The 26,297-nt window shown below is 41.5% G+C and overlaps 1 protein-coding gene across 1 annotated transcript in view; it reads right to left on the bottom strand.

Annotated features, from left to right (window-relative positions):
- Positions 1 to 26,297, bottom strand: part of TBC1D8B (TBC1 domain family member 8B) — a gene marked incomplete in the record, with an annotated part of 1,684,663 nt that overhangs the window by 479,256 nt on the left and 1,179,110 nt on the right. Inside the window, 1 exon segment of the mRNA XM_044057627.1 lies at positions 10,450 to 10,664. Within this exon segment, the coding sequence (XP_043913562.1) occupies positions 10,450 to 10,664 (215 nt within the window).

Below are 26,297 nucleotides of genomic sequence, written 5' to 3'. Positions count from 1 at the left end.
TATGGCTGGGGTCCACCAGACAGGACGTCTGCCTTTGGAGGATTGGGTCTTGGTTTTATTTGGGATCGCATGATCCATGCATTCCTGAAGGTGTTCATAGAATGCGTTTATAAAGGATTCTGCGGTCTGGGCCGCATTTTCCACAGGCCCTGGGGCTTTGAAGGATTCCACCTCGGTTTTGAGGAGTGTCAAATTTGCTTTAGAGAAGTTTTTCACTGTGGTTTTCTGGGCAGGGGGTGGGGACGGGATGTGAATATCCAGTGAGATTAGTTTATGGTGTGATCTTACCAGTGAGGGATACACTTCTGGTCTGGAGCATAGAGTCCCCATGTTGGTGATGATCAGGTCCAGTATGTTTTCCCCTCTTGTGGGAGTGGTAAACAAGTTGTTCCATAGCATTTGAGTTTATAAATTCTAGGAACCTTTGGGCTAGGGTGTTGGAGCTTGAGTAATGCTCCCAGTCTATGTTTGGGTAGTTGAAGTCGCCCAATATAATGGTATTTAGAGAGACATTCATATTTTCCAGTGTTCTCAGGAAGGCCGAGTGGGGTTCCTGGGTTTGGGAGGGTGGCCTGTAGCAGGCTATAAACTGGAAGGCAGTTTTATCCACTGTTAGTTGCACATGGATAGTCTCTGATGCTTCGTGCTTTGCCACCAACCTGGAGGTGTGGGTATCTTTGATGAATATCGATACTCCCCCTCCTTTTGTGGTTCGGTCCAAGTTTTGGGGCCAAAAAGCATGGTATGAGGTATGACCTGGTAGTGCTGGGGTGCTCTCGGGAGCCCTGAACCAGGTTTCTGTTACTGCACAGATATCGATGTTCTCCATGCTAAGGAGAGTTTCGAGTGCGTGCCTCTTGAGGTTTAGACTTCTGGCGTTGAGTAGCATTACTCTTAGTTTCTTATCCCTTGTGATACCTATGGAGGTGGGTTTGTCTTTTGAGCCTTGCCTGAAAAAGGCACTATGGGGGTAGCAAGAGCCTTTGCCAATACCCGAAAGCCCATGGGTGACAGGTGCAAGCCGTCCCTAGCGAAGCATCGTGGCTTGTCGAGCATATCATCCCAAGCTGACAGGCATTGGATCCCCTTTGAATGACACCAGTACTTAATCCAATTGTTGAAATTGATCATCTTGTCTTCATATTGTGGCATCATTCTTGGTGAGGGTAAGATGCTACTCAAGGTCAGGGTCATACCGGCCTGGGCTACATGCTCAGAGAGCTCCTCTATGTCTCTTTTCATGTAGTCCAGGGAGGTACGTCTCAGGTCATTCACACCAGCATGGACAATGACTGAGTCATATTTGTACTTGCCTTGGAGTGACCTGAGTGCTTGTGTTATGTGGCGGATCCTAGCGCCCGACAGGCTGCTCACCGTGACCCTCTCCTTGTTCAGCCTGGTGAGCAGGACGTCAGTGTGCCTGACGATAGAGTCCCCTATTACAAGTGTATCAGGTGTGTTGTTTAGTCTTAAGGGCTGTGTGTTGGTCTGTACAACTCTTCCCCCATAGGGCGCCATGTAGAGCCTGTGCTGCTGCCCAGCTCCATTCATTGGTGAGTTAGAGATGGAAACACTCATTATGTTTTTGGACATGGGAGAAACCCCACGGAGATTCTTTTAAATATTCCATTATATTTGGAGCTACATGGGGACTGCCAATTCTAAACATTTAAGTATAAAACTTCTTAGCAAATAGATCAGCTGAGGAATTTCGAGATGTCAAAGAATATGATGAGCTTTATGCTCCTGAAGTGTTTGAAATGTGATACGTTGATTTCTGGGGGTTTAGATAGTTTATGGTCCAACTTAATCAGACCATCAGTCGGTGGCGATGGAACAGAGATAGAGGTCAGTGCCAAGGACTAGGTGCATTCCGAAATTTTTGGAACCTTAGATGTCAATTCTGAAGAGGAACCAGCTGAAGGGTGTATATGTTTTTTAGATGCTGGTGCCGATGGAGACGTTGGCACCAAACAAGCAGATTTTATGCCAGAGGCCTTAGGAGACTGGTTGGCCTTGGACAAAGTTTCCTCAAAAGGGGCCTTAAGAAAGCCCTTTAAGGATTAATTTATTTCTACATTCCACCAGGGCTCTATTACTGAAGGCCTGACAGACAGAGAGCTCTAGATCAAGATGAGAAACCCCGAAGCAACATACAAATTTGTCATGACCATCTGAGTTTGGCATTTACCGCCTTGGCACTGTTTAAAACTAGTAGCTGATGCTCATTTATCTGTCATTATAACCAGAAGAGAGAAGATTGGGAAAGACACACTCACTCAGTTACAAAATAGAAATAATCCTACCAACGACTGATGAGATTACCAAACGGTAAGGGAAAGAGAGGCGAAAGCTACCAACTATGGTAGGCAAGAAGTATCCAAGGGTACAGGTTAAAGTAAATGAAGACTCTCGCAAAAAGAAAGGGGTAGACAAGGTTCAGATATCATTGAGGAAGACAAAAAATTAGGAAAAGTTAGAAAAATTGTAATAAAATTGTAAAATGTACTTCGCTGCAAGGCAGAGTCTGCGTCTTTTCTATAAAAGCGACGAGAGATCTGAGGTAATACTGAGAGGGGCATTATGGGTAAACTAATAACTCTATAGTTTTTTGGCTGGCATGAGCTATGGATTGGTTCTGAGGATCGGAACCATAACCCATCAGTCAAGAACAGATGAAGATTGACAACATCACATGTAACATTTACAAGTAAATTTATTAGTGAATATATACAAGGGTAAGGTCTTGTAGAGTGGAACCTTCACTTAACCTAGAGTTAGACAGGTGCCTAGCCAAGAGTTAGATAGATGTGTTCTGAGGAGCATTTTGAATTGTGAGGGATTTGGAATGGTTACAATGTTCTGTGAGGTCAGGTTCCAAGTTCTGGAGTTTTATTACAGTAAAGAGAATCTCCACAATAGTGGTTAGCTTTTGTGACTTGTAATAGAAATTTGTCAGAAGATCTCAGTTGTCTTCTGTTAGTTTGCAGTTGAAGTAGATTACAGAGTGCTGGGCATTTTTCTGGTTTGTATATTACGGCATGGGCCATTGTTAGTTGAGTGTATGTTAGGAGATTGGATAATTCAAGCCAGTTTAGTTGGCATAATGCATTACAGTGATGGGATCTATATGGGGAATTACTGGCATATTTGGCGATCTTATTATAACAGGCTTCTAGTTTTGATAGATCATTTTTTTCAGGATGGTGAAAGTGGCACAGGCATAGAGAAAGGTAGAAAGTAGATGAGTTCTGGCAATAGGTTGTCTTGCAGCGTCAGTAAAGTATGGTTTAATTATGCATACAGAACCTAATAATGTGAACATTTTATGGTTTTAGACAGATGCTTGTCAAATTTCATGTTTTTGTCTACTGTGACGCCGTGTAGTTTAGTGTGTGGTAGAGGCTCTATCTTAGTATATTATCAGAAGAATATATTTTGAAGGGAGGTTTTGTAGGTCTTGGGTTTTGTTAGAGAAAATCATGAGTTTAGTTATTTTAGGATTTAGAATTAACTGGGAGTCAGAGAGCCATGACTCTAGTCCTGTAAAAGAAAGCTGGGTCTTTTCTTGTAGTTTCAAGAGTGAGGGGACTTGCACAGATGAGTGTGGAGTCATATGCATATTGTATGAGTGTGGTAGCAGTATAAATTTTGTTGGTAAATATGCTAAATAGGAGTGGACCACAAAACAGAACCTTGTGGTCCTCCTAATGTAACAGGAACAGTCCGGAGAGTTCACTGTGGACCACAAAATAGAACCTCGTGGTCCTCCTAATGTAACAGGAACAGTCCGGAGAGTTCACTGTGGACCACAAAATAGAACCTCGTGGTCCTCCTAATGTAACATGAACAGTCATGAGAGTTCACTGTCATTTTACAGCTTGTTCTCAGTCTGTTAAAGTAGTTGTGAAACCATGTAAGAGCAGAATTGCTTAGTTTAAGAGATAGAAGCTCATTAAGTAATTTTTGAAGCGAGGTGTCAAACACTTAAGCAAGAACTTACACTGCCATTACATCTATTATTCGCTAGGTCATATAAATATGGGGAGATTCCTCAAGATTGCAGACATACTTATTAAACCTATCTTTAAGGGAAAGGGGAGCAGGACAAACCCAGAGTCATATAGACCCTTAAATCTACTTTCATGTTGTGGAAAAATAATGGAGAAGGTAATACTGGATAAGTTAGTCAGAACTGGACAGGTAGGGACTTGAAACCATATATCAGCATGCACATGTTGAAAATAGATCTATTGCCACCTATAACATGATGTGCTATAACAATATAATAACAGCTATGAATGAAAAATTGTGCTGTGATGTGATTTATATACATTTAACTTCAGCATTTGACAGGGTCATGCACAAAACACTGATCAATATATTAGTACAACTAGGTATTGATGTACTGTTAAAAGATGGATAGCTGCATGGCTTACAAATAGGACATGGCAAGTATCACACACCAACTGGACAGGTGAAATCCTTGGTTGCAGTCAAGGTGTCCCACAGGGCTCTGTACTAGGCCCTTACTTGATTAGATTGTATCGTTCAGACCTTACTTTTTCATCTGAGGTGTTCTACAGTCTATATGCCGACGACCTGAAAGTAAGTTAACTGATTGCAAGGCACGTCTGCAAAATAATTTGACTAAATTGACCATTTGGGCACAGGAGAATAATATGTTGATAAATACATCAAAAACTAAGCATATGAGATTTGGGAGACAAACTGAAAGGTGAATATTTAATACAGCACAGTGACTGAAAATGTACACTCATTTAAGGACCTGGGTAGATTCAGCTATGAGTTTTTCTAATCATATCAAATAATTGGCTAATGATAGTTATAGAACTATAGGTTGTATAAAAAGATTTATAAAGTCTAGGTAATCAAACATTATGAAGTCATTGTCTGTTAGTTACATTAGACCCAAACTTGAGTATGAAATAACAATATGGAAACCCTATAGGAAAACAGCATGAATAAACTGGAAAGAGTTCAGCGGAAATATACTAAGGGCATCCATTGCTGTGAAAATCTAAGTTATTATGAAAGACTAAACTATCTGAACTTGTACAGTGTCTCTTACAGATATTTAAGAGGAAATATTATTCAGGTATACAAGGCATTTAGGGACAACCACCTCTGGGAATGTTGGGGGTTGTCAAAAAGTAGTAGAGAATCATCAGATAACCTATGCAGAAGATTCAATAGGAATGAGAAGTGTACTAATTGTTTCTCTGACAGAGTAGCCGATGCTTGGAACAGACTACCAAATTACATTAAAGCAAGTACTAGTTTAGATATTTTTTAAGAACAGCCTGGGCATTTATTATGGGAACAGGTATTTTGGCATATTGGCAAGCTAGAAGGGCTTTAATGCCCGTGCTTGAAACATTTATATGTATGTATGTATGTCCACGAATATTAAGAAGACTAACCAACCATTATTTCTGAGTTGGTTAATGGTGTTAATGAAAATTAGAAGAGCTTTAGTGATACTGTGACTGGGTTGGAAGCCATGTTGGGGATTACTGAGAAGGCTACTAGATAACAGGTAGTTTACGAGCTGGAAAGGGATACATTTTTCTAGAATTTTAGACAGAGGAGATAAAATAGCAATTGATCTATAATTAGATATGTCTGTACAGGCTCCTCCTTTATGAAGTGGAATGATATAAGACATCTTCTAAATTTTAGAATCATACTGTTCAATTATGGAGTGATTGATCAAAATGGAGACTGGGTAGGCTATTGTGCTGGCGGCTATCTTAAGCTCTTCAGAGGGTAGACTATAAGCAGCAAGGGAAGTGGGTTTAAGCTTAAATAGCATCTTTTTCATGGTGCTGTTTTTAATGAGGGTGAAGGAGAAGGTATTACAAGCTGTGTTAGAATTTAAGGGAATTGTTAGAGGTGTGTTGCAGGGGCGGCCACGGTGGTGCAGTGGTTAGCATTGCCGCCTCACAGCAACAGGTTCTCTGGTTCGATCCTTGGCTGGGGTGCCTTCTGTGCGGAGTCTGCATGTCCTCCCTGTGGTCGCGTGGGTTTCCTCTGGGTACTCCGGTTTCCTCCCACATCCCAAAGACATGCTGCAGGTGGATTGGACACTCTAAATTGGCCCTAGGTGTGCGTGTGAGTGTGCCTTCTGTGGAAGGTTGGGCGCCAGGCTGGCAACTCGACACTGTAAAACTCCACTGCCAATCAATGTGCGGACAAGGTGATCCGCTGTGGCGACCCCTAACCGGGAAAAAGCCGAAAGAAGAAGAAGAAGAAGAGTTAGAGGTGTGTTGCAGGGAGTTTTGGTTAGGTTTAAAATATAGCTTGTGAAGTAAGTGTTGAACTGTGTGACAATACTGTCTGAAGCATTTGTACTGGGAAGGAGTCAGAGTCGAAGTGTGACCAGGTTGCAATAGTGGATTTATAGTGGCACAACATTTTTTGGGGTTGTTTTGGTATTTTTTGGGTTGCAATGTAGTAGGTCTTTTTGACATTTTAAATCTGTCTCTCAGCTTTATTTCTGAGTTGCTGTTAAGAGTCTCGGGTGGCCTGTTTTTTTACTGGACTGATAATGAGCCCAAGCTTCATCCGTAGTTCTAAGTAGTAGCTTGGTTTCTTGGTATTGCCAGGAGAATAGTTTGTTTTTACTTTAATAGTTCTAAGGGTGCGTGGCTGTTCACTATATTTAAGAATGTGTTATTAAAATATGATATGGCTGTGTCTAGTGAAAGTGTTAATTGATACTGGAGTCCAGTCGCATTGTTGCATGGCTGACATGAAGGTCTGAGGTGAGAAATTCTATTGGTTACTAATTTGTCTATATATAATGCTTTTGGAGGAATGCAGATATTTGTCTTATTAAGTAGGTGAGTGAGTGGTCACTAATACTATCAGGAAGGCAGCTTGAGTGCTTAACTAGGGATAGTCTGCTAAGATTGCATCTAATATTGACTGTCTACCATTTTTTTTTTACCTATTCTGGTTGGGGGCTGCAACATCTGGGAGAATCTATACATATTCATGAAATTTAAGGGAGTGTCTGAGGTATAGGTTAGCCAGTCAGTGTTTAAGTCACCCACAACTATTGTTTCCTGAGAAAAGAGTAAGGACAGCGAGTGCAGGAAGTCCTCAGTTATGTTAGGGTTGTTTGCAGGTGGGATGTAAACTGCAATAGTTGTTACAAATTTGTTGGGTTTTGTTTCAAGTCTAGTAAATAGCATCTCTGTATTGAGCACTGGTGGACTTGGGTCTAGCAGTTCAACTTTTGGAGTGTTTTCAGAATGATAGCTATGCCTCTTCCACTTTTGTTTGGTCTGTCTAGCCTATGAATATTGTAACCCTAGGGTAGTATTTCATCATTACTTAACTCTGGTTTTAGCCAGGGTTCTGTTAAAACAGATACATCTCTAGAGTAGAGGAAAGGGATGCATGGAATTCTTGTATTTTATTCGCAAGACTCCTGAGGTTCATATTTAGAAGTAGGAGGTTTGATGTATTGTGGGCTGGGTTAGTGGTAATCTTCACATTTTGAAAATGTGTTACGTTTGCCCTGAGCGTATTAATACTGGGATCTAGGTTAGGGTGGACATCTCCACTCAGTTTTACGTTTGGTTTTAACTATGAGGGAGGGGTTGGATATTTGTATGTTAGTTTAGTGTATTTATGGAGTGTTTGGGCTGAAGTATATTGTTGTGAATATCTATATGAAAATAAAGCTATTTTTGGTGGTATTACTTAAGTTTGGTGCCATATGGTAGAGTTGGCCTTTATTATATGATGGAACAGGAAACGAGATGATAGGTGAGGTACAGACTGTAAAAGGGTGGTTTTGACAGGACTTTTAAAAAAGAGGCCAGGAAGAGAAGTATTAGCAGGGGTATGTGAAGGAGAAGCACAGTGGAGAATAGGATGGTGACAGGTAAACTGTATATAGGATGTAACAGATGGTGAGAGTTGAGATACTGGTTGTATATGACAGCATCTATGATAAGTAGAGTTTAGAGATAACAAGATGTGGTAGATTACTTGCTGACAGTTAGAAGAGGTGTAAAAGGAGGAGGATGTAGGGGAGAGAAATATAGAGCGGATAGAGTTGAAGGTGTGTTTAGTAGGTGGGTGTGGGCTTATGTGCTATGGGGTTCTGACTAGATGAATTTAAGTGGTGTGAGTCGTGTGTGTAATTTTAACTTTATGGTTGGTGGGTGGAATCTGGGGTAGTGTAGGGGAGCTGAGTAAGCTCGAACAGAGCGAGGGTGAATGGAGCGGGCTACACCAGACTGTAGCAGACAGCAGGAACAAAATATAATCTACAAGTCTGTAAGTACTGGTTTTTACTATCAGAGTCTAGTTGGTGCAGTGACCATAGCAGAGGATAGGGTTTATTGTTTCACTGTAAACTAATCAGATTTAAAGCCATGTGGAACTACTAACTGTTTGGGAAAAAGAAGAAAGATGGTGAGGGAAAAATCAGTAGGATGTTAGTGGTGGGGTACAGCAACTAGGTGGGGACCATAGAAAATAGAAGGGGGGGAGCAGCTTGATGGCATGCATATAACCTTAAGCAAAATATATACAGTGCAATGGGAGGATGTTAACATACATTAAAGTTTGAGATTTTGTAGGACTGCCTGTTCTTAGCTGGTAGGGTGTGTTTAATCCTCAGTTACAGATGGTTTGTTTTTTGGTGAAACTGAGGACTCCATATCTCTTAAATATTTGCAACTCTTACAAGCAGAGTTATTTATGTTCAATAAGAGTTTCATTACCTGTGAGCAAAAAGCAGTTGCTGCACTGCTTTATGTTACCTAATGCAATTAAGATGGCAACAGAGGGGAAAAAGTAGGTTGCTTTTCCAGTTTGTTCACTGTCAAGTAAAACTTGGTTTGATTTACAAAGATATGGACAGCATGAATAAAACAGAGATTTATGTTCTACTGAAATAGTTATTGATTAAGGAGTAATTAGTGTAGTAACATATGAATGTCTAATTAGGTAAATGCCTAACTTGGGTTTAAATGTTACTTGGTTAGGTAAAGCTCAAAAACATTGTGTAACAAACAGTAGTGCTTATTTGTGGTGGCTTTGGGCTAAGCTGCACAATGTACTGTTGCTACTAGCTACTTTTATGAAGCTACATGCTTGGCTCTGGATGTTATGCATCTACCCGTAGCTTGCTGCACCTGAATGTAGTAACAGCCTATTTATTGATCAGATTTGGGTGGGTTGTTATATTACAAAAAGTTACAATTGAAACTGCCTGTGTCTATGGAGTGCACATTTCAATTCTGCTGAGCTAAGTGCGGTTACGTGCACTATAAAATAAAGTGGGAAAATAAAAGCTTGCCATAATGGTTAAGGTGTTTATCTTACAGACACAAGATGCAGGATTTGATTCTCATATGGGTAACTGGCTATGTTTAAAATGGCTCATGAAAGCAGCTTGTTTAGTACTAATCTATGAACCTAAAAGAAACAGCATTGTCAGTGGCACAGCAAGTATTACAGCTGCCTTTGGTGCAGAAGGCTATGGTTTCTACTCCCAAACCAGGTAGATGGATTGCTGACACTGCAGTGCAGCATAAGGGGGGGTGGTTGCACTCCTTATCATCCTTTAAATGAGATGTTAAACCAAGGCCCCATCTTCTTGAGTTGTTGGTAGCTCAGGTATATGTAAAAGATCCTATGGCACCTATGAAAAAAAAATAAGGGAAAGTCCCTGATTCCCTGGCCAAATGTCCCCTAAAAGTATCAATGCCACCTCAAGTCTCCCATGAAAAAAATAACTACCAGCCTAGTGGGACTTACCCAATCAACAAAGAATAAATAAGATAAATAAAAGAGAAACAGCTTAAGCTCTAACCAGTAGTTTTTATCTTCCCTAGAAAAAATAGAAACACCACTGCAACCTCTACACAAACTCATATATATCTAGATAAAACTGGCTGTTTGCTGTGACTTTGAAAACGGGCTAAAACACAGCAAATAAATGCAGCAACCCTGATTAATGTATCGCAGAAGCCACTTGAAATGCAGTGTAAACCGTGAAAAAATAAATAGCATCTGTAACTTAAAATTCAGGGAACAAACAGTAAAAAAGCAGGGAAAAAACAACAGAAACCACACACAATTTATTGCAATTTACTAGATGTAAATGGAATAAAATGTCACTTTCATGCTACAATTAAATCATACTTTTAAAAGGTTGCAAAGTTTTTTTTTTTCAGGAAGTTTAGATCAGAATGATATATGGCTGTCTAGTCTGAGCTACAGAACTGCTGAAAGTTCACACACACATGCCTGTCTGATACAAACACCTTGTTATATATGTTTCTGCAAGTTTCAGCTTTCTCCAGCAGGTGGCATTATTACCCAATACACTGAAAAGGACTGCAACTCTATACAATACTGTTCTGAATACAATGTAAGAAATGTCAACTTATAACTTCCTACCTGGCAGTACCCTATTTTGGGATTCCTATAGGCATAGGCTGTAAGAACTCTTCTTAAAGCTGAGATGCCTGTATCACTCTGGAAAGCTGGATGCTCTGGCAAAGATCGACGTAAATCTCGTTCAATTTCATCTGTAGCCAGACTACAAGTGCCCATTGATTCCTCTACCAATTCATTATAATAACCAGGATGCGTTGCCATGTCATTTACAGCACCTGAAAGATCAAAGAAGCAGTGAATTAGATTACAGAGTGCTGCAGAGTAGTATGTACCGTCAAAGATTTAAAGAACCTTTTTTTTTTTTTTTTTTTTTTTTTTAAAAAAGAGTATCAAACATCTAACAGCTGTGATACCGTGCCATTTTCAGTGTTACAGACTGGAACTTAGCCTCTTCACTGGTGATAAGCTGTTGCAATTACATTAAAATATGATGGCCTAACAGAGGAGAATTATTTTGCTTCTGTCACAGTTAACTGGTGCACAGAAGGTCAAACAAAAAAACAGGATAGTCATGCTAGTGTGCAAGAACAGTTTGCAGTGAATAAATAGAAATGGAGTTAAGAAAAATTAGTAATGTGGAGTAGGGAGAAGAAAGACATTTTCTCATCCAATTACTACCTTCATTTTAAGTTATATCTGAGGTTTGTGGTTGATATTTTTGCCCTGTGGAACAGTTCAGAGGAAGCTGCACAGGATTTCCCCAAGTTATAGCAATACTACACAGTTTTTAACACTTGCATTTGGTTATAATGAGGTTAATCAGTGATGGAGGGGGTTTCACATCAAACATATACAGAAAACCTACCTTCATTAACACATACTGAAGACCTTGGTTAAGAGAGAGTTCATTAAATTAGCCCAGGTGACATATAGGAAGACTATATTTGAAAAGGAAAAGCTAGAGCATATGTTCTTCGACAGAGGATACTTCCAAGATGATTTATACCATTAGTAATTAAGTCTTACAGCTATAGGAGTTAAATATTTGCTGGTTTAAGGGATGAAACTGCGCATTCTATAGGGACTGACTTCCATGTTAACAATAACTTTGAAAGAATATTAGTTTTTACAGTATAACTGTGGTTTGCAGGTCATTTGCCAATTAAAAATAACTGGAATATATTAAAGTTTGAAGAATGATTTTTAATATTGCAGGTGAGCAACCCCATTTTGTATATAGTAGTGCCAGTAGTTTCAAAAGGGGGCACAGCTGAGATATTGTTTAAGGTTTTTGCCTCCCATGCAAAAGATTTGATCCTGACCTCTGGCAAATGCCTATGCGGAGTTTGCATGTCCTGCCTGGGTCTCTGTAGAGCTCCTTCCACCTCCCAAAAACTGGGTGTATCCGCCTCAAACTCACCAAAGAGTAGAGTTGTGGACAGCAGCACAGACTCTAGATGGTGCCTATTAGGGAGAGCTGTACAGACAATCCACTTTAAGCATCAACAGTGGCACACAGTACCTTCTAGATAGAACATGGATCACAGACTGCATGCTGTGGCACAGCTAGAAGGAATAATGTCTGGCTAACAAAGAGGCTTAGAGAACAGTTGCAATACCAAAGAACAAGGCATCACAGGCACTCTACCAGCTTCTATAAAGTGACTCAGTAGATAGCACACAAACTATCAGGATGCAAGGAAAGACTGAAAGATAAGATACTCAGACACTCTTCATAAGGGATGCCAGCAACAACCTGCTCACCAGTCCATAAGAGAGAGGCAGACGGAGGGAGTACTTCTGAAACTTCTGAATGAGGGAAGTCCCACAAAAGTTGTATTGCCTCAGACAGTCTACAACTAAAGATGAGGAACCACCCCCAGAAGAACGAACAGCACTAAGGAAAATATAGTCATGGAACGTAGCACGTTCAGATGAGATGACTGCAGATATGATCATGTTGCGTGAGTTAGTGGAGAAATGGCGCCAGACGGTATTCATAACAGTATGGAGATAGAGGTGTATCCCAGATGCCTGGAAAACAAGCACACTAGTGTCAGTGTTTGAGAACAAGTACATGCACAAATGTAGACAGCGCAGAGGCATCAAACTTCTGTCACACTGCATGAAACTTTCTGGAAAGGGTGACTGACGAATGCACAGAGTAGCAAAACGTAAGATGGCAGATAAGCAGTGTGGATTCAGATCAGGATGCTATACAACCCACCCAATGTGTGCAGACAGACAAAGAGGTGAGAAGCTAGTAATGAGGAAAGAGTACAACTGGGCATGCCAGTTCTTGGAGAAAGCACATGACAAAGTTTAAACAAAGCTGATTTGGGCTTTTGTTTTGATGGTTCAAACTCCCAGAAACTTTGGTACGATTAGTGCAGGCTATGTATGAGGACACAATGACAAGTACAAACAGTGTTTAGTTTCACAGAGGGATTCCCAGTGAGGGAGTAGATGTGCATCAAGGTTCAACTCTGAGCCCACTGTTAATACTGGTGATGGACAACACTGGCAAACAGGTTAGTGGCGACATATCAACAAAGCTGTTGTATGCAAATCATGCGGCATTACATACAAGCTCTAAACAAGAACTTCAGCAAAGGGATAGGGGGAACAAAATGCAAAAGTGAACACACATGGGATGAAACTGAATACAGATAAGACAGCTGTAATGGCAGCAAATGGGGAAAAATCAGGAGATACTGAGATAAAAGGGAAAATGGCGGAACAGGTTAGCAGCTCTAAGTATCTGGGAGGGGTGGTAGAACAGAAGGGAAATAAGAGAAAAGAGGTCAAAGCTAGAATCACAGGGGCTGTAGCCAAATGGCACACAGTGTCGGGGGTAGTGTCTGATAGACAAAGAAAGCCAAAGAAGTTGAAAAGTAAAGTACAAAACAGTGGAGCAATCAGTATTACTGTACAATACAGAAATTTCAACAAAGGCAGAGCAGTTGATGAAGCTACAGGTGATGGAGTTGGTGTCCAAGACCAGTGGCAGAATGCACACTGTAGGACACATGAAGAAATGAGGACATCAGAGCAGAAGCCCAAGTAGCTCCAACTGCAGAGAAGGTCAAAGAGAACAGATTACAGTGGTTCAGGCACATATAAAAGAAAGCAGAAGACAATCTGGAGAAGATGATTTGGGCAGACAGGAAGACTACAAGATGAATCAAAGGCATCATCAAAGACACTGACATATTGTGTGAGAGAAGATCTGTGACAGTCGGGCATAACTGTAAAAGAAGGTACGAGTGTGGCACTGAATCGACAGAGAGAGACAGTTGAAATGACACCCTGATAGCATGGAAAAAATGGGTTGATGATGGTGACTTAAGGAGGATGTGAAGTTAAATACTTTCAGCATAAAGAGAAAGGACACTAGGAAATCTGGCAAATGTAGACAGTACCACAATTTCTTGGAGGATGAATTTCTAGTGCTAGAAAATTTCAGTGCCACAAAAAAAGAAGTTATGTACCTACCATAACGTTCCATGTTAGTTGACGACTTCTTGCCTTCTTTCTTGCTGGTTGGGTTCGGAGCCGATTCTCTGCTCCGACTCTGCCATCTTCTAAAGCTCGAGAGCTGTTTACTGGCTCGAGGCCACCCCATATCCCATGATGCCTGGCGCTACATACCCAGATCTTGTTTGGTAAGTCTAACTGCAGACATAATAAGGAAAGGATCCTATCCTGGAATGTATAAAACCTACCAGAGAGGCTAATAGGCAGAAAGGAATAGCCAGAGAAGACTCAGCCAGTGAAAAACCATAAGGAACTCTTCTCGGTCTACTAGGATAGGGGGATGGAGGGTGGGACGCAAGAAAGAAGGCGAGAAGAAGACAACTAACATGGAACGTTATGGCAGGTACATAACTTCTTAATGTTAAGTTGTCTATCTCGCCTTCATTCTTGCTGGTTGGGACAGCGTCCTTAGCACCTAAAATCCTGGGTGGCTCATCAGAATAAACTTCAGAACAGTGGAAGCAAAATCAGCTCTGCTCCTGGAAACCACATCCAACTTGTAGTGTGAAATTAAAGTATGTGGGTTGGCCCACATAGCCGCAGCACAAATAGATTCCATGGGCAACCTAGCCTGAAAAGCCACAGAAGTGGCTAAAGCTCTGGTGGAGTGACCTTTTGGTTTAACAGGCAATTCCTTATTCCTCAACTGATAGATAAATATGATGGAAGTCAACCACCTGGACAAAGTTACTTTTGAGACTGGAAGACCTTGTTTACCCTCAGCATAAGAAAGGAAACATTGGTCCGATTTTCTGATGCCCTTAGTTCTATGCAAGTAAAAGTGTAGTTGCCTGTGAACATCTAACTGATGCAATTTATATTCCTCCTTGTTGGAGAGGTTGGGGAAAAAACACAGGAAGGTCTATGGACTGATTCAAGTTATTCTCTGAAGAGACCTTAGGAAGGAAGGAAGGATTAGTCCTGAGAGCAACCCTGTCATTGTGGAACACTAGGTACGGAGGACGGGTACAAACAGCCTGAAGTTCTGAAACTCTTCTGGCTGAAGTAATAGCTACCAGAAAGAGGGTTTTCCAAGATAAAAACTTCAAGGAACAAGATGCTGCAGGTTCAAAGGGGGGCAAAATTAGAGAAGCTAAAATCAAATTCAGATCCCATGGAGGTGGAGGATCTCTCATTGGAGGCCTGAGCAGAGTGGTCCCTTTGAGAAAGGCTTATGGGACATGATATTATTTTCCGACAGGCCAATGTGAAAATTTGAAATTGCAGCTAACTGAACTCTAATTGTAGCGGAAGTGGACCCAGCATAAAAGAGTTCCGCAAGAAATTCCAAAATGTGGTGTACGCGGGCTGAAAAGGGGTCTATTCTCAGCCTCTGCAGAGGAAGAAAAATGTTTCCACTTACTAGCGTAAGTTTTTCTAGTCGTGGACTTGTGCGATAAAATAATTTCGCGCACAGAGGGGGAGATATCAGGAAGCCTGGCTAAAGTCGGAAGTGGAGCAACCAAGCAGTGAGCTGGAGAGATTGCAGGGATTGGTGCAGCCCGCCCGATTGATGGATCAGGTGGTCTGGAACTTGGTCCAGAGTCCAAGGCTGCTTGAGAAGATGATGGATGCAGGAACGGGAACCATAGTTGTCGAGGCCAGTAAGGAACAATGAGGATCATTTTGCAGCCCAATACGGTAGCTTTCTGTATTAGCTTTGGAATTAGGGGAAAATGGAGGGAATGCATAAAGAAGTCCTTGAGGCCAATCGTGGACTTCCTGGGGGAATGTCCGGGAAGTGGAAGGAGAGAGAAGAATTTGCTGCACTTGCTGTTGAAGGGGGTGGCAAAATGGTCGCAGCATGTTTGGCCCCATTTGCGGAATATTTGGTCTGCAACTACTTGATTCAGAGACCACTCGTGAGGCATGAGAATTGCTCTGCCCAGCCTGTCTGCTATGACGTTGGACCTCCAAGGGATGTGCATTGCGATCGGAAACCATTGGGAAGAGATCGCCCACTGCCAGAGTGACTGCTTCTCGACATAGGGGGTAGGACTTGGTTCCGCCCTGCTTGTTGATGTACCACACTACTGACATATTGTCCGTTTGAACTGCAATGGTCCCGGTAGGAAGAGAGTCCTGAAGAGCTTGCAATGCTAAAAGCACGGCCCTCATCTCCAAGACGTTTATATGCAGATGGTACTCGTGAGGTTGCCAGGTGCCTTGGACTGTCCTGCTCTGATAATGCCCCCCCCCACCCGATCAGGGAGGTGTCCGTGGTCACCATAGCAACTGGAGGGTGAAGTACAAATGGTCTGCCCCAGGGCACTGATGTGGAGACCATCCATCACACAAGGTGCTTTTTGCATGCTTCTGTGATCATAAGCATGTGAGACATGGGAAGCTGCTGGAAGGACCACTGGGTGAAAAGAAGCCACTGGAGAATCCTCATGTGAAAGCAAGCTAGAGGAACAAGTATAATCGCTGCTGCCATGAGACCCAAAGTTTGGAGGACGAACCTGGCTTGAATTTTTTGCATCCTAATAAGACCTGTACATGTTGGCGAATCACTAATACCCTGTCTGGTGGAAGGCTCGCTGACATGTCTTTTGCATTTAAATTTGCGCCAATAAAGGTGATAGACTGACAGGGCGACAATGCAGACTTTTTGAAATTTATTGAGATACCTAGTCTGCAGCAAGTCTCGATAGTGTAGTCTCTGGCTCACAGAAGGTGATGCCTGGTGGTAGCAGTGAGGAGCCAGTCGTCTAGATATGGAAACACCTGGAATCCTTGCCATCTCAGGTGAGCGGTAACTACTGCCATACATTTGGTGAACACCCTGGGGGCTGTGAGACCAAAGGGCAGAGCTCTGAACTGATAATGGCTGGCTCCCAGCCAGAAGCGAAGGAATCTAATGGAATTGTCTGTCCAGTTTGATGTGGTAGTACACATCGTGAAGATCTATAGAGCACATCCAATTGTCCTGACCCAGAAAGGGTAAAACGGACTGTAGGGTGACCATCCGAAACTTTGTTCTTTGTACATACCTGTTCAGTCTGCTGAGATTCAGAATGGGTCTCCAGTCCCCTGTCTTTTTTGGTATCAAAAAGAATCTAGAGTAAATTCCGGATCCTTGCTGGTCTGCTGGAACTTGCTGGAAGGCCCTTTTTCTTAGCAGTTCTGAAACTTCTTGAACTGCTTGATACCTTAGCTTGGGTGGAACATCTGGAAGGGACTTGTTTAACACTAAGGGAGTGCGAACAAAGGGAATTCTGTAGCCTCCGGATATAACAGACTGTACCCATTTGTCTTGTGTTATGTTTTGCCAGGCTCTTGGGTACAGCGATAATCTTCCCCTGACTGCCTCCAAAGGTGGGCAGCCGGGCAACCCTTCAAGGATGCTGGAAGGGCTTCTCAGAGAAGGATTCTCTGCTGCCCTAGTGTTGCGGACCCCCTCTGCCACGAGGGCGGCGTCTATTATTGTTCCCTCCTCTGCCCCTGAATGGGAACTCACCACGTGTGTCTGGCAAGGCTCCCTGGGATTTCCGGAACCACATCTTTCCACTCTTCTGACCCTTGGGATATGGTCTGGAAGGAGTGGAAAAATGGAATCCCACGGCAGAGAAAGTCTTGCCTTCCTGCTCACACCTGGTAAGTGTGTCCTTCACCTGTGATCCAAAAAGAGAGGAACCATTAAAGTGGGTGTTGGTGAAAGACGCTCTGAAAGGTTCCGCAAAGTTACATAGCCGCATCCAAGCGTGCCTCCTTAGGGCAACGCCTGTGCCCGCAGCTCTACTCGCACCATCGGCTGTATAAGAAATGAGCCTCATGGAGGAGTTCACCACTGAATTACGAGTCGCCAGCTGGGAGGCTGCCTTAGCCAGGGCCCCCTCAGCTGATGGATCTTGGAGGATACATCTCCAAGCTCTTTAAGGAGATCCCTTTGAAGACGGGTAAAGTAGCACAAATAATTCAGAGACCTTATGGAAAAGGTCGCTGAAGAGAACATCTGCTTCCCATATCTGTCCATCGTCCTGGACTCCTTGTTAGGGGGATGGACAGATGAAATTTCAGCCAACTCCTTTTTTGTGGCCGCCGCTACACCATGGCATCAACGGGAACACCTTTGGTCAAAAACTGTTTATCCTGTGGTGCAGTTATGAATTTAGCAGGTGGTCTGGGGGTCGCTTCCACTGTGTCTGGAGCTGACCACGCCTTCCGAGCCACCACAGACATCAGTGGGTCGAAAGGCGGAGACACCCAGGAGGTGGAAGGTCAGGATCCAAACGCATCCAGGAATACAGACTCATCCTCGGAAGGGCTTAGGGTAGGTCCAGTTCCCCCTGTAAGCATCTCAAGGATGTCTGAGAAGGAGACATCTTCAGAGGGGGATCTCGGGGACCCTTCTGAATCCTCTAAGTCAGTATCTGATGTGACAGACTCAGGGGAGTCAACATGCTTCCTCTTGCATTTCCTCTTGTGGGGTGACTCCTCTGAATGATCAGGGGAGGCCTCGGAAGAGGAAGATACACCCAAGGGGGTGCCCTGGAGCATTGGTTCCCCACGCTTGGGGTCTGGAGGAGGGGCAGAGGCATACACAGGCACTATAGGGGGAGGAGCCGATGGGGTTGATCGTGGGGCTGACTCAGGGGCCAGCACACTCCTCATGACCTCGAAGGCGCCCCTGCTTGGATGCAGAGAAGGCTCTGGTTCCGTAGAGATCGGAATCCCTCTCCGCTCCGCGGTGGATGGCTCCGAAGCCGATGTAGGAGCCGAGCTCACCTGCGCCAAAGCTCCGAGGGGGAGAACGGGGTCGGACAAGGGTCTGATGCCACTTGCCTCCTCAGAGCCGACGAGGGAGTCTCGGCTCCCAGACCCTTCCAAGGACGTTACCAAGGAAGTGATCGGAGCGGACGATGGAACCGAAGGAGAAGGTATCGGTGCTGGTTCCTATGCTGGACAAGTTATCACATAACCCCAGGAAGGTGGGGAGCAGTTGGGGAACTAAGAATATAAAGAATTAATGTAGCAGCTTACAGTAAATGCCACTACTCCCCTAGGCATAAATGACTGCCTCTCTACTATTCCAGGTCATAAAATGCGGGCAGCTAAGTTATAATATATAAAACTACACCAATTTACAGTGATTTATTTTATAAGCATAAATTAAGGTTCGAGGGTTTTTTTTTTTACTTGATTTAATAGTACAATAATTTTATTTTAAGATTTTAAGTGAGGCTTTTATCTAATTATGCCATCATTCAGTTTAACTTTTACACTAGGTACAGCTCCTCAAAGAATATTTCAGATGATGTTAATTTGAGTATGTAAAGTGTGACTGATTCATGTTTAGTTCTGATGTCCAATTAATTTTTTATACATTGATGCAAGAGATTAACTCCATTTGTGTTTATTTATGATTAACAGTTTTTGCATATTAGCATGGCTATCCTGATTGTTTTCAACCTTCAAAGCACTGGTTTGTTTGGTTATTTGTTGTTTCTGGTGTGAGAAAGCCTTTTTTCTGGTTAACTTCCACTTGCACTAGTCCTCTGCTCATGCTGTCAAGTCTGGAATAACCATGTGTTCCATGTATTTCTTTACCCCCCCCCCCAAGAAGAACTGATGGGGCTATATCAGCCTTTGATCTCAAATGATAGATTTAATCAGGGATAAAATACTAAAGGCATCTAGCATCCTCCTATACCTAAGAAACTCCTTTTTAATTCCCTCCTCAAAAAAAGTACCAGAAATAACAACAGACTGGTTAAGGGTGCATACTGGCTTTTAAAATCTATTAATGCACTTGCAGTCAAACTATATATTCCGCTATAGCATTCCCTGTGTGTGTGGCCTAAACTATAGCAAACTGCTTGCTACACTGCAGCAAGAAGTTTACTACAGTTCAAAAGTAAAAAGGACATTTTTTTTAAACTCTGACCAGAGTGCTGTAGCATTCCATGTGCGTGTGTTCTAAACCATAGCACACAAAGTTAAATTCAAGTTAGTGTGTCAATGATTTTTGGGAACAGAAATCTTGGCCTATTTTTTCAACTTGCATTTCACAGTATCTAGCTGTTAATTTAATTGTGAACAGAAGGAAAACTTTGAATGGACATCTAGACATAAGGATCAAGATAGAGGCCTCTAATCGTAACCAGCTTGCAATTTGTTTGAGACATGGATGTAAAGAAACTGAACTCAAGAGTAAAGCAAACCTCTGTCAGCTGGCATGGTTAACACTGTGAGCGGTATTTACTATGGTACAGGTTTTAGTTCTTTCAGCCCTCTTTTATCCAACTATATGACCTTGAGCAAGTCACATAACCAGATATTGCTCACAGGTCACCCCTGAAATGGGACTCTGTGCCCAGTGGGCCTACCTGGTTAACAAATGGATATGTCGATTAGTTATAATTACAGTTACCATTATTATTCCAGACAATAAACAGGAAACATACCACAAGAGACTATAAAACTACATTAATTTTGAATGACATACTTAAAATAATCTGCTCCTCCGAAACGGTCTTCTACCAAAGTACTTTCCAGAGCAAACACTGTAACTTCCTAGCAAATACTTTTGCAATTCATTATTCTCCCCCTTTTGTGGGGATAAAGATATTAGCATAGCGTCTTTTTTCAGTAAAGCATCAAAGACACTTAAAAATAATTCCACAAGGAAAAACCAAGAAAACTAAAAAGGCGACACAGTGTCCACTCTGAAACTAGTTTAATGATAAAAATAAAATAAAATACAATAGAATACAAAAGTACTAAGCGCTTTCACCCGTACACATTCTGGGCATCATCAGAGTATTGAATGCTTCATTTACTGACATCCATATTTAAAAGATTGTTAATTGATAAATTAGTAAATTAAATAAAATTAATTACAACTCAACGCCTAACCAATAACTTTTAAAGTGAAATATTCCCATAGAGTGCAGACATAGGAACTTGCTAATAAAATATATCAGTATATGAATATAGTGTAATACAAAAACATACTGCATAAATAAATAATGCTGTATGTTTAGATAAAAACTGATAAAATAGATAATAAATACCTAAAACTATTGTGTATTAGATGTAAAAAGACTTATAGATACAACATATATGAAAATAAAATAAGCCAAGGATGGAGCAAACAAATAAGAAAAAACTCTTGATAATTTCTGTTATGTTTTTGTAAAAAATGAACAGCAACAAAACTTTCAGGAGCAACAGGCCTAATAACTCTGACAAATTCCAGCACTCTTGACTCTTAGAAGATCAGACTTGTCCTGTGTAATAAAGGCCAAAAGTGGAACATGGTTTAGAGCCTTCTGAAAGCAAGAAGCACCAATTATTTTTTGTTGATATGAAAACAAATGAAGTTTTTAACTACTCTTTGGCTAATTTGGGGGTTCTTGAAGCTGGACAATGGTGATTTTGGCTAATTTATCCAATGAAACTGTTCAAAGGAAAAAAAAAAACTAAAGATGCAACCTGTAAAAGAAATGTAAACGGGTAGATACATTCAGTGTGGCAGTGCAAAAATGTGGTAGACACTTATTTAGCTAGTAAATACAATGAAAAAAAAGACCAGGAACCCAATGAATAAAATGCATTCCCCTCTGATGTCTCTGCATACACTGCTTTTTTGGAGTACACAATTACTTCACATCACACACTTGTTTTATATACATTACTAAATAGGCAATTAAACAATAAAGTCATCAATTGATAGCATAAAACACCTAAAGCATTTAAAGTAATATGTGCCAATTAAAATCAACATACATACCCTTTGGAAACTAAGTATCAAACTTTAATATATACACTGCTTCTTTATAAAGAAGTTTATTCTTGCTGATGCCCCCCCCCCCCCCCACACACACACACACATCAAAAAATGTGGTAGTTCTGTTCATGGTTTACAAGCTACAATTTTAGAAAAAGTAGAGTGCGTTTTTTTTTTTTTGGGGGGGTATCAGCAAGAATAAACTTCTTTATAAAGCAGCAGTGTATATATTAAAGTTTGATACTTTGTTTCCAAAAGGTATGAACGTTGATTAGTTGACTAGTTCATTATATAGGTCAAGCAACAAGATCTCAGAGATGCACAACAACTCACACCTGCTGGTTTGTCAGTAATATGCAACTCTTTTGGGAAATTAAAAAAAAAGTCACTGCAAGATATACACAAGAAATATATTTAGCACGTTATAGCTGTGACTGCTATTACACATTTGTTGTACTCAGCTGACAGAACACACATAAGATACACAATCACAAAGAGAACACGAGAACATATAACCTGAGGAAAGAGAAAAATAAGGCTGAATTCATCCGTTACTATTTTGTAAACGTCAAAGGTTAACAATGACTAATCAAAGGGCAACTAAGCAACAACAAAGATCACCACTCAAATCAAAATGACAAAGGCTAGAAGCCAAGCATACACCACAAACACAATGGAACATTAAGAACATAGCACCATTAACAGGTAAATGGGGCAGTGACATTTTACTTATTTTATTTCTACTGGTCTAATTTACTTCCAAGGGTATAAACACAAGGCTTGTCGTAATATTTACATAAATCAAGCACTCTAAAGCAGCACAATGCTATTCTACCCATTCATTAATAGCCTTGGCTATAGATGGAGAAGACGTGAAAAGATGGCATTTATTAAGTATTTATGCAATTCCACTTTATAATTACCATAAAGGTCATTCTTATAAACATGTCTTTAGTAAATCCAATTTGTATTAATGACTCTAATAGAATATCAATAATTTAAAAATGTCATCTTGTGATGGCCCATGTTATTACTGCCCACGCAACCAAAGAAAAGAATTAAAGTGAAAACATATAGCAGTCAAAAAAGTAATATTTATGCAGTTAAGTGGCACTGACCAGAATGCAAAAAAAAAAAAAAAAAATTCAAGGGGGAGTATGCAGTATTGTACCCTTGACCCTCACCCTTGAGGTGTCACATTCTGCAAATTAATTTGACATAAGTGAAACATAACACTCTCAAGAGGTTTAATATTACTAAATTGATGGTTTATCATAGAAAGTAAATAACATATTATAGATACAAATAACTCAATACCATTTTAATTTAAAATGCAAAACAACAGGTTCCACTCTGAAAATAAATGATGACCAACTAACACATGAAGTTTGGCTGTATGATCTGCATGACAAAGCTGTATACCCAGATCTGTGTTGTCTTGGTCCCTCATTGTCCCTAAATGACCGCTCCCAAAGAAATAAACTATAAAGGTTGGAAACAAAGCTCCACAGAACAAGCATGCTATATGATAGAAGATGACAGCTAAATAGCCACCTGGATAACCTGGGATCAATCAGTGACCCAGGTGATAGAAAAGTTGGGGAAAGACATGATAGTGATCAGCAGATGCAAGCTCCCCCATCTTGGGGGAGGGAGGGTGTTTGCTTATGTCATGGGGATGGTAATGCACAGCACCACCTGAAATAAGATGTATACTCTGACCTGTCATATTAGCATGTATGTGAAAGAATGCACAGGCTAGTAGTAGTAGACAAGGTCCCATTTAGGTGGTGCATGACAAACCAATGGGGAAGGCAGCAAAGGACCTAGCAGAAAACGTGCATTCTCTGCAAGGATAGCAGCTATGATCACCAGCTCCTCCTGTCCTCAGATGCAGAGAAGTCATAGGATCACAGGAGTGTACCAGGCTATCAACCCAGAGGTCATTTCAAGCCTAGCCAATTCATCCCAATGTAATACCATAGCTATGCTAGTAAAGACCCAGGACTGCATTTAGTAATGACTGCCCATGTCCAGGAGGGATGTGGGTGCTATCCCCTGGTAAGAATTTACTGTACCCTATCCACTCCTCCAGGTTCCTTCTGAACAGTGTCATAGAGGAGATCTGCTTCAGATGAATTAGCAGCCTATTCCAAAAGTGCGTCAGTCGTTGGGAGACTAATCTGTCCCACCCACCATGTCCTATTCAAGTCACAGGCCATATTTAGGGACGTGGAGTGGGTAGTTCTAGTCCCATTAGATTTACAGGTATGCAGCAAGTTCATTTGGTTTGGCTCTGAGATTGTTCTGTAAGCTACACATAAGTCTTCCCTAAGTCGTCTATACGATGCAGAGTATGTGCTCTTCTTGGTTAGAAACCTCTGAGGTCTTTCCAATTGCTGCAGGTGCTTTGTATGGTACATGCCGAACAGGGCAGTTTCAATTATGGGCTTGATTAGTTCAAACTATATAGAGATTACAACCGCCTTTGCTCTCAAGGTGATGGCTTTACTAATCAAGTATGCTACATAGAAAGCTTTCCTTACTACAGTAGACACATGGTGGTCAAAGTTAAGGTCGAAGTCTACTTGCGATCCTGATAACTTACCTCTTCATGGGTACTTGGGGTATTGTTGTTGGTTTGATAATTTGAAGGGACATTGATTTTGCCAAAGGGAATGATGTACTTCTTTGCATTCAGATTTAGACTGACAACGATACCAGTTGTTGGTCTACACAAAACCTTCCTGGACTATACGGACATCATTTGGGGTTTCCTTAATTGTATCCAGTTTGCAGTCTGCAAACTTGGTCAGCCAAAACCTCTTAGTTTTGGTTTGAGAAGTATACACCAAACAGTAGGGGACCCAACACTTACCCCTGTGGCACTCCACTGGTGACAGGTCTGCTCGTTGATGCGGAGTCACCCACTTTGATAGTATGCATCCAGTTTGTGAGCCAGTTGACAACCCATCTTACAACAAAGGGCTTTACATTCAATTTGCTATGTTTAACCGTTAATGCCAGAGTGTGGGATTGTGTCAAAAGCCTTTGCCAAGAAGAGTTATACAGTGTGCACAGACTTGCTATTGTCAATGGCCCTGGTTACACTTTTGAAGAAAACTATCAGATTTAACAGGCAGGATCTGGCCTTGATGTAGCTGAATTGGGTTGGATCCAGGGTTTGGAGGTCGCCTATGTCTTTATTTATGAGATCCATAATGATACGTTCCATGGCCTTACAGATGAGGCTAGTCAGGCTTATTTGTCTGTAATTCCCTGGGTGTATTGCTAGGCCACCTTTGTGGAGGGGAATAACTGTTGCTGTTCTCCATTCCGCAAGAACAAAGCCTGTGGTTAGGTTATGACTGAAAAGGGTACTTAATTGTGATGTTAGTTCATGTTTTAACCTATTTAGAAGACATCCTGGGATGTTGTCTAGTCCCATAGAAGCTGTGTTTTGTGCTTTGAACAAAGGTTTAATGACCTGCTCTTCAGATATGTAGGGTGTTGGGGAAGTTTGGGGGAAGTTTTTCTGCATCTGTGAGGTCAGTATGTGTGATACCGTTTCACTAATTCTACACATGCTTGGGTCTGTAGCTGTAAAAATCCTTATGGTTATCCTTGGCTGTGTTTGCTACGTTTTTCTCAAAGGAGCCCTTAAAAGATTTGACATGTTGTCTTATTTGGTTGTTGAGGCTGAGGAGGGTGCTTTTCCATTGTTACGGCCTTGTCTTTGTTTTCTTGGACAGCAGCTTTTTGCATTTATTGTAAAGTTTGTTGATGCTGGATGTCCACCATGGCGGCATGATTTTACTTGGGGCTCTGGCTTTGACTCCTTCTGGTACAGCTGAGTCTATACGCTTATGCAAGTAATTGTACAGGGCTTTAGTGTAAGCTTTGGTGTAGTTACCACTTCCAGCTGGAGGTGGGGCTTGGGATGCATTTATACTTTCACCTAGGAGGGTATAGTTTTTGTCTTGGTGAAGTTTTTTTAGTCTGATTTTGCCCTTTGTGAGTTCTGGTGCCACTGTCAGCTCAAAGTGACTGATTTTTGGTCAGAGTTGACTAATGAATGTCCGAGAGTTGCGGCAGTGCATCTGTTTGACATGGTATTGAGGACCAGATCTATTTTGTTTGTTCCTCTTGTCAGAGTATGAACAATTTGTTACAGGGCATTTGAGTTCAAGTCAAGGAACTTTTGCCCTAGTGACTTAGGTCTATCATAGGTTTCCCAGTTAATAGTGGGATAGTTGAAATCCCCATAATAAGAGTATTTCAGGAATATTTGGACTGATTCCAGTTTGGTCAAGTAGGCTTTGTGCGTGTTATGACCCATGGAGGGAGATCTATAACTGTCTATGACTTGAATGGGGGTCTTGCTCAAGTACAGTTTACTGTGGGCAATTCCATGAAGTTCTCCAGTATAACTAAATGGGAGGTGAATTTATCTCTAATATAGATAGAAACATCACCACCTTTGGTTCTCATATGCTTGTTTTGCGGTCTGAAGGTGTGGAAGGCATTGTAGCCTTGCAATGCTGGGTGTTCTCGGAGGGCTTGAACCAGGTTTGTGACTGCACAGACATCTACATCTTCCAGTTATAGGAGTGCTTTCAGGGTGTGCAGTTTTTGGTTT

The sequence above is a fragment of the Protopterus annectens genome, chromosome 15.part0 (assembly GCF_019279795.1).
Source record: "Protopterus annectens isolate FY-2018-M chromosome 15.part0, PAN1.0, whole genome shotgun sequence".
Taxonomy (NCBI): Eukaryota; Metazoa; Chordata; order Ceratodontiformes; family Protopteridae; genus Protopterus; species Protopterus annectens.
Note: the sequence above shows the minus strand (reverse complement) of the source record. Positions and strands in the feature narration are given on the sequence as shown.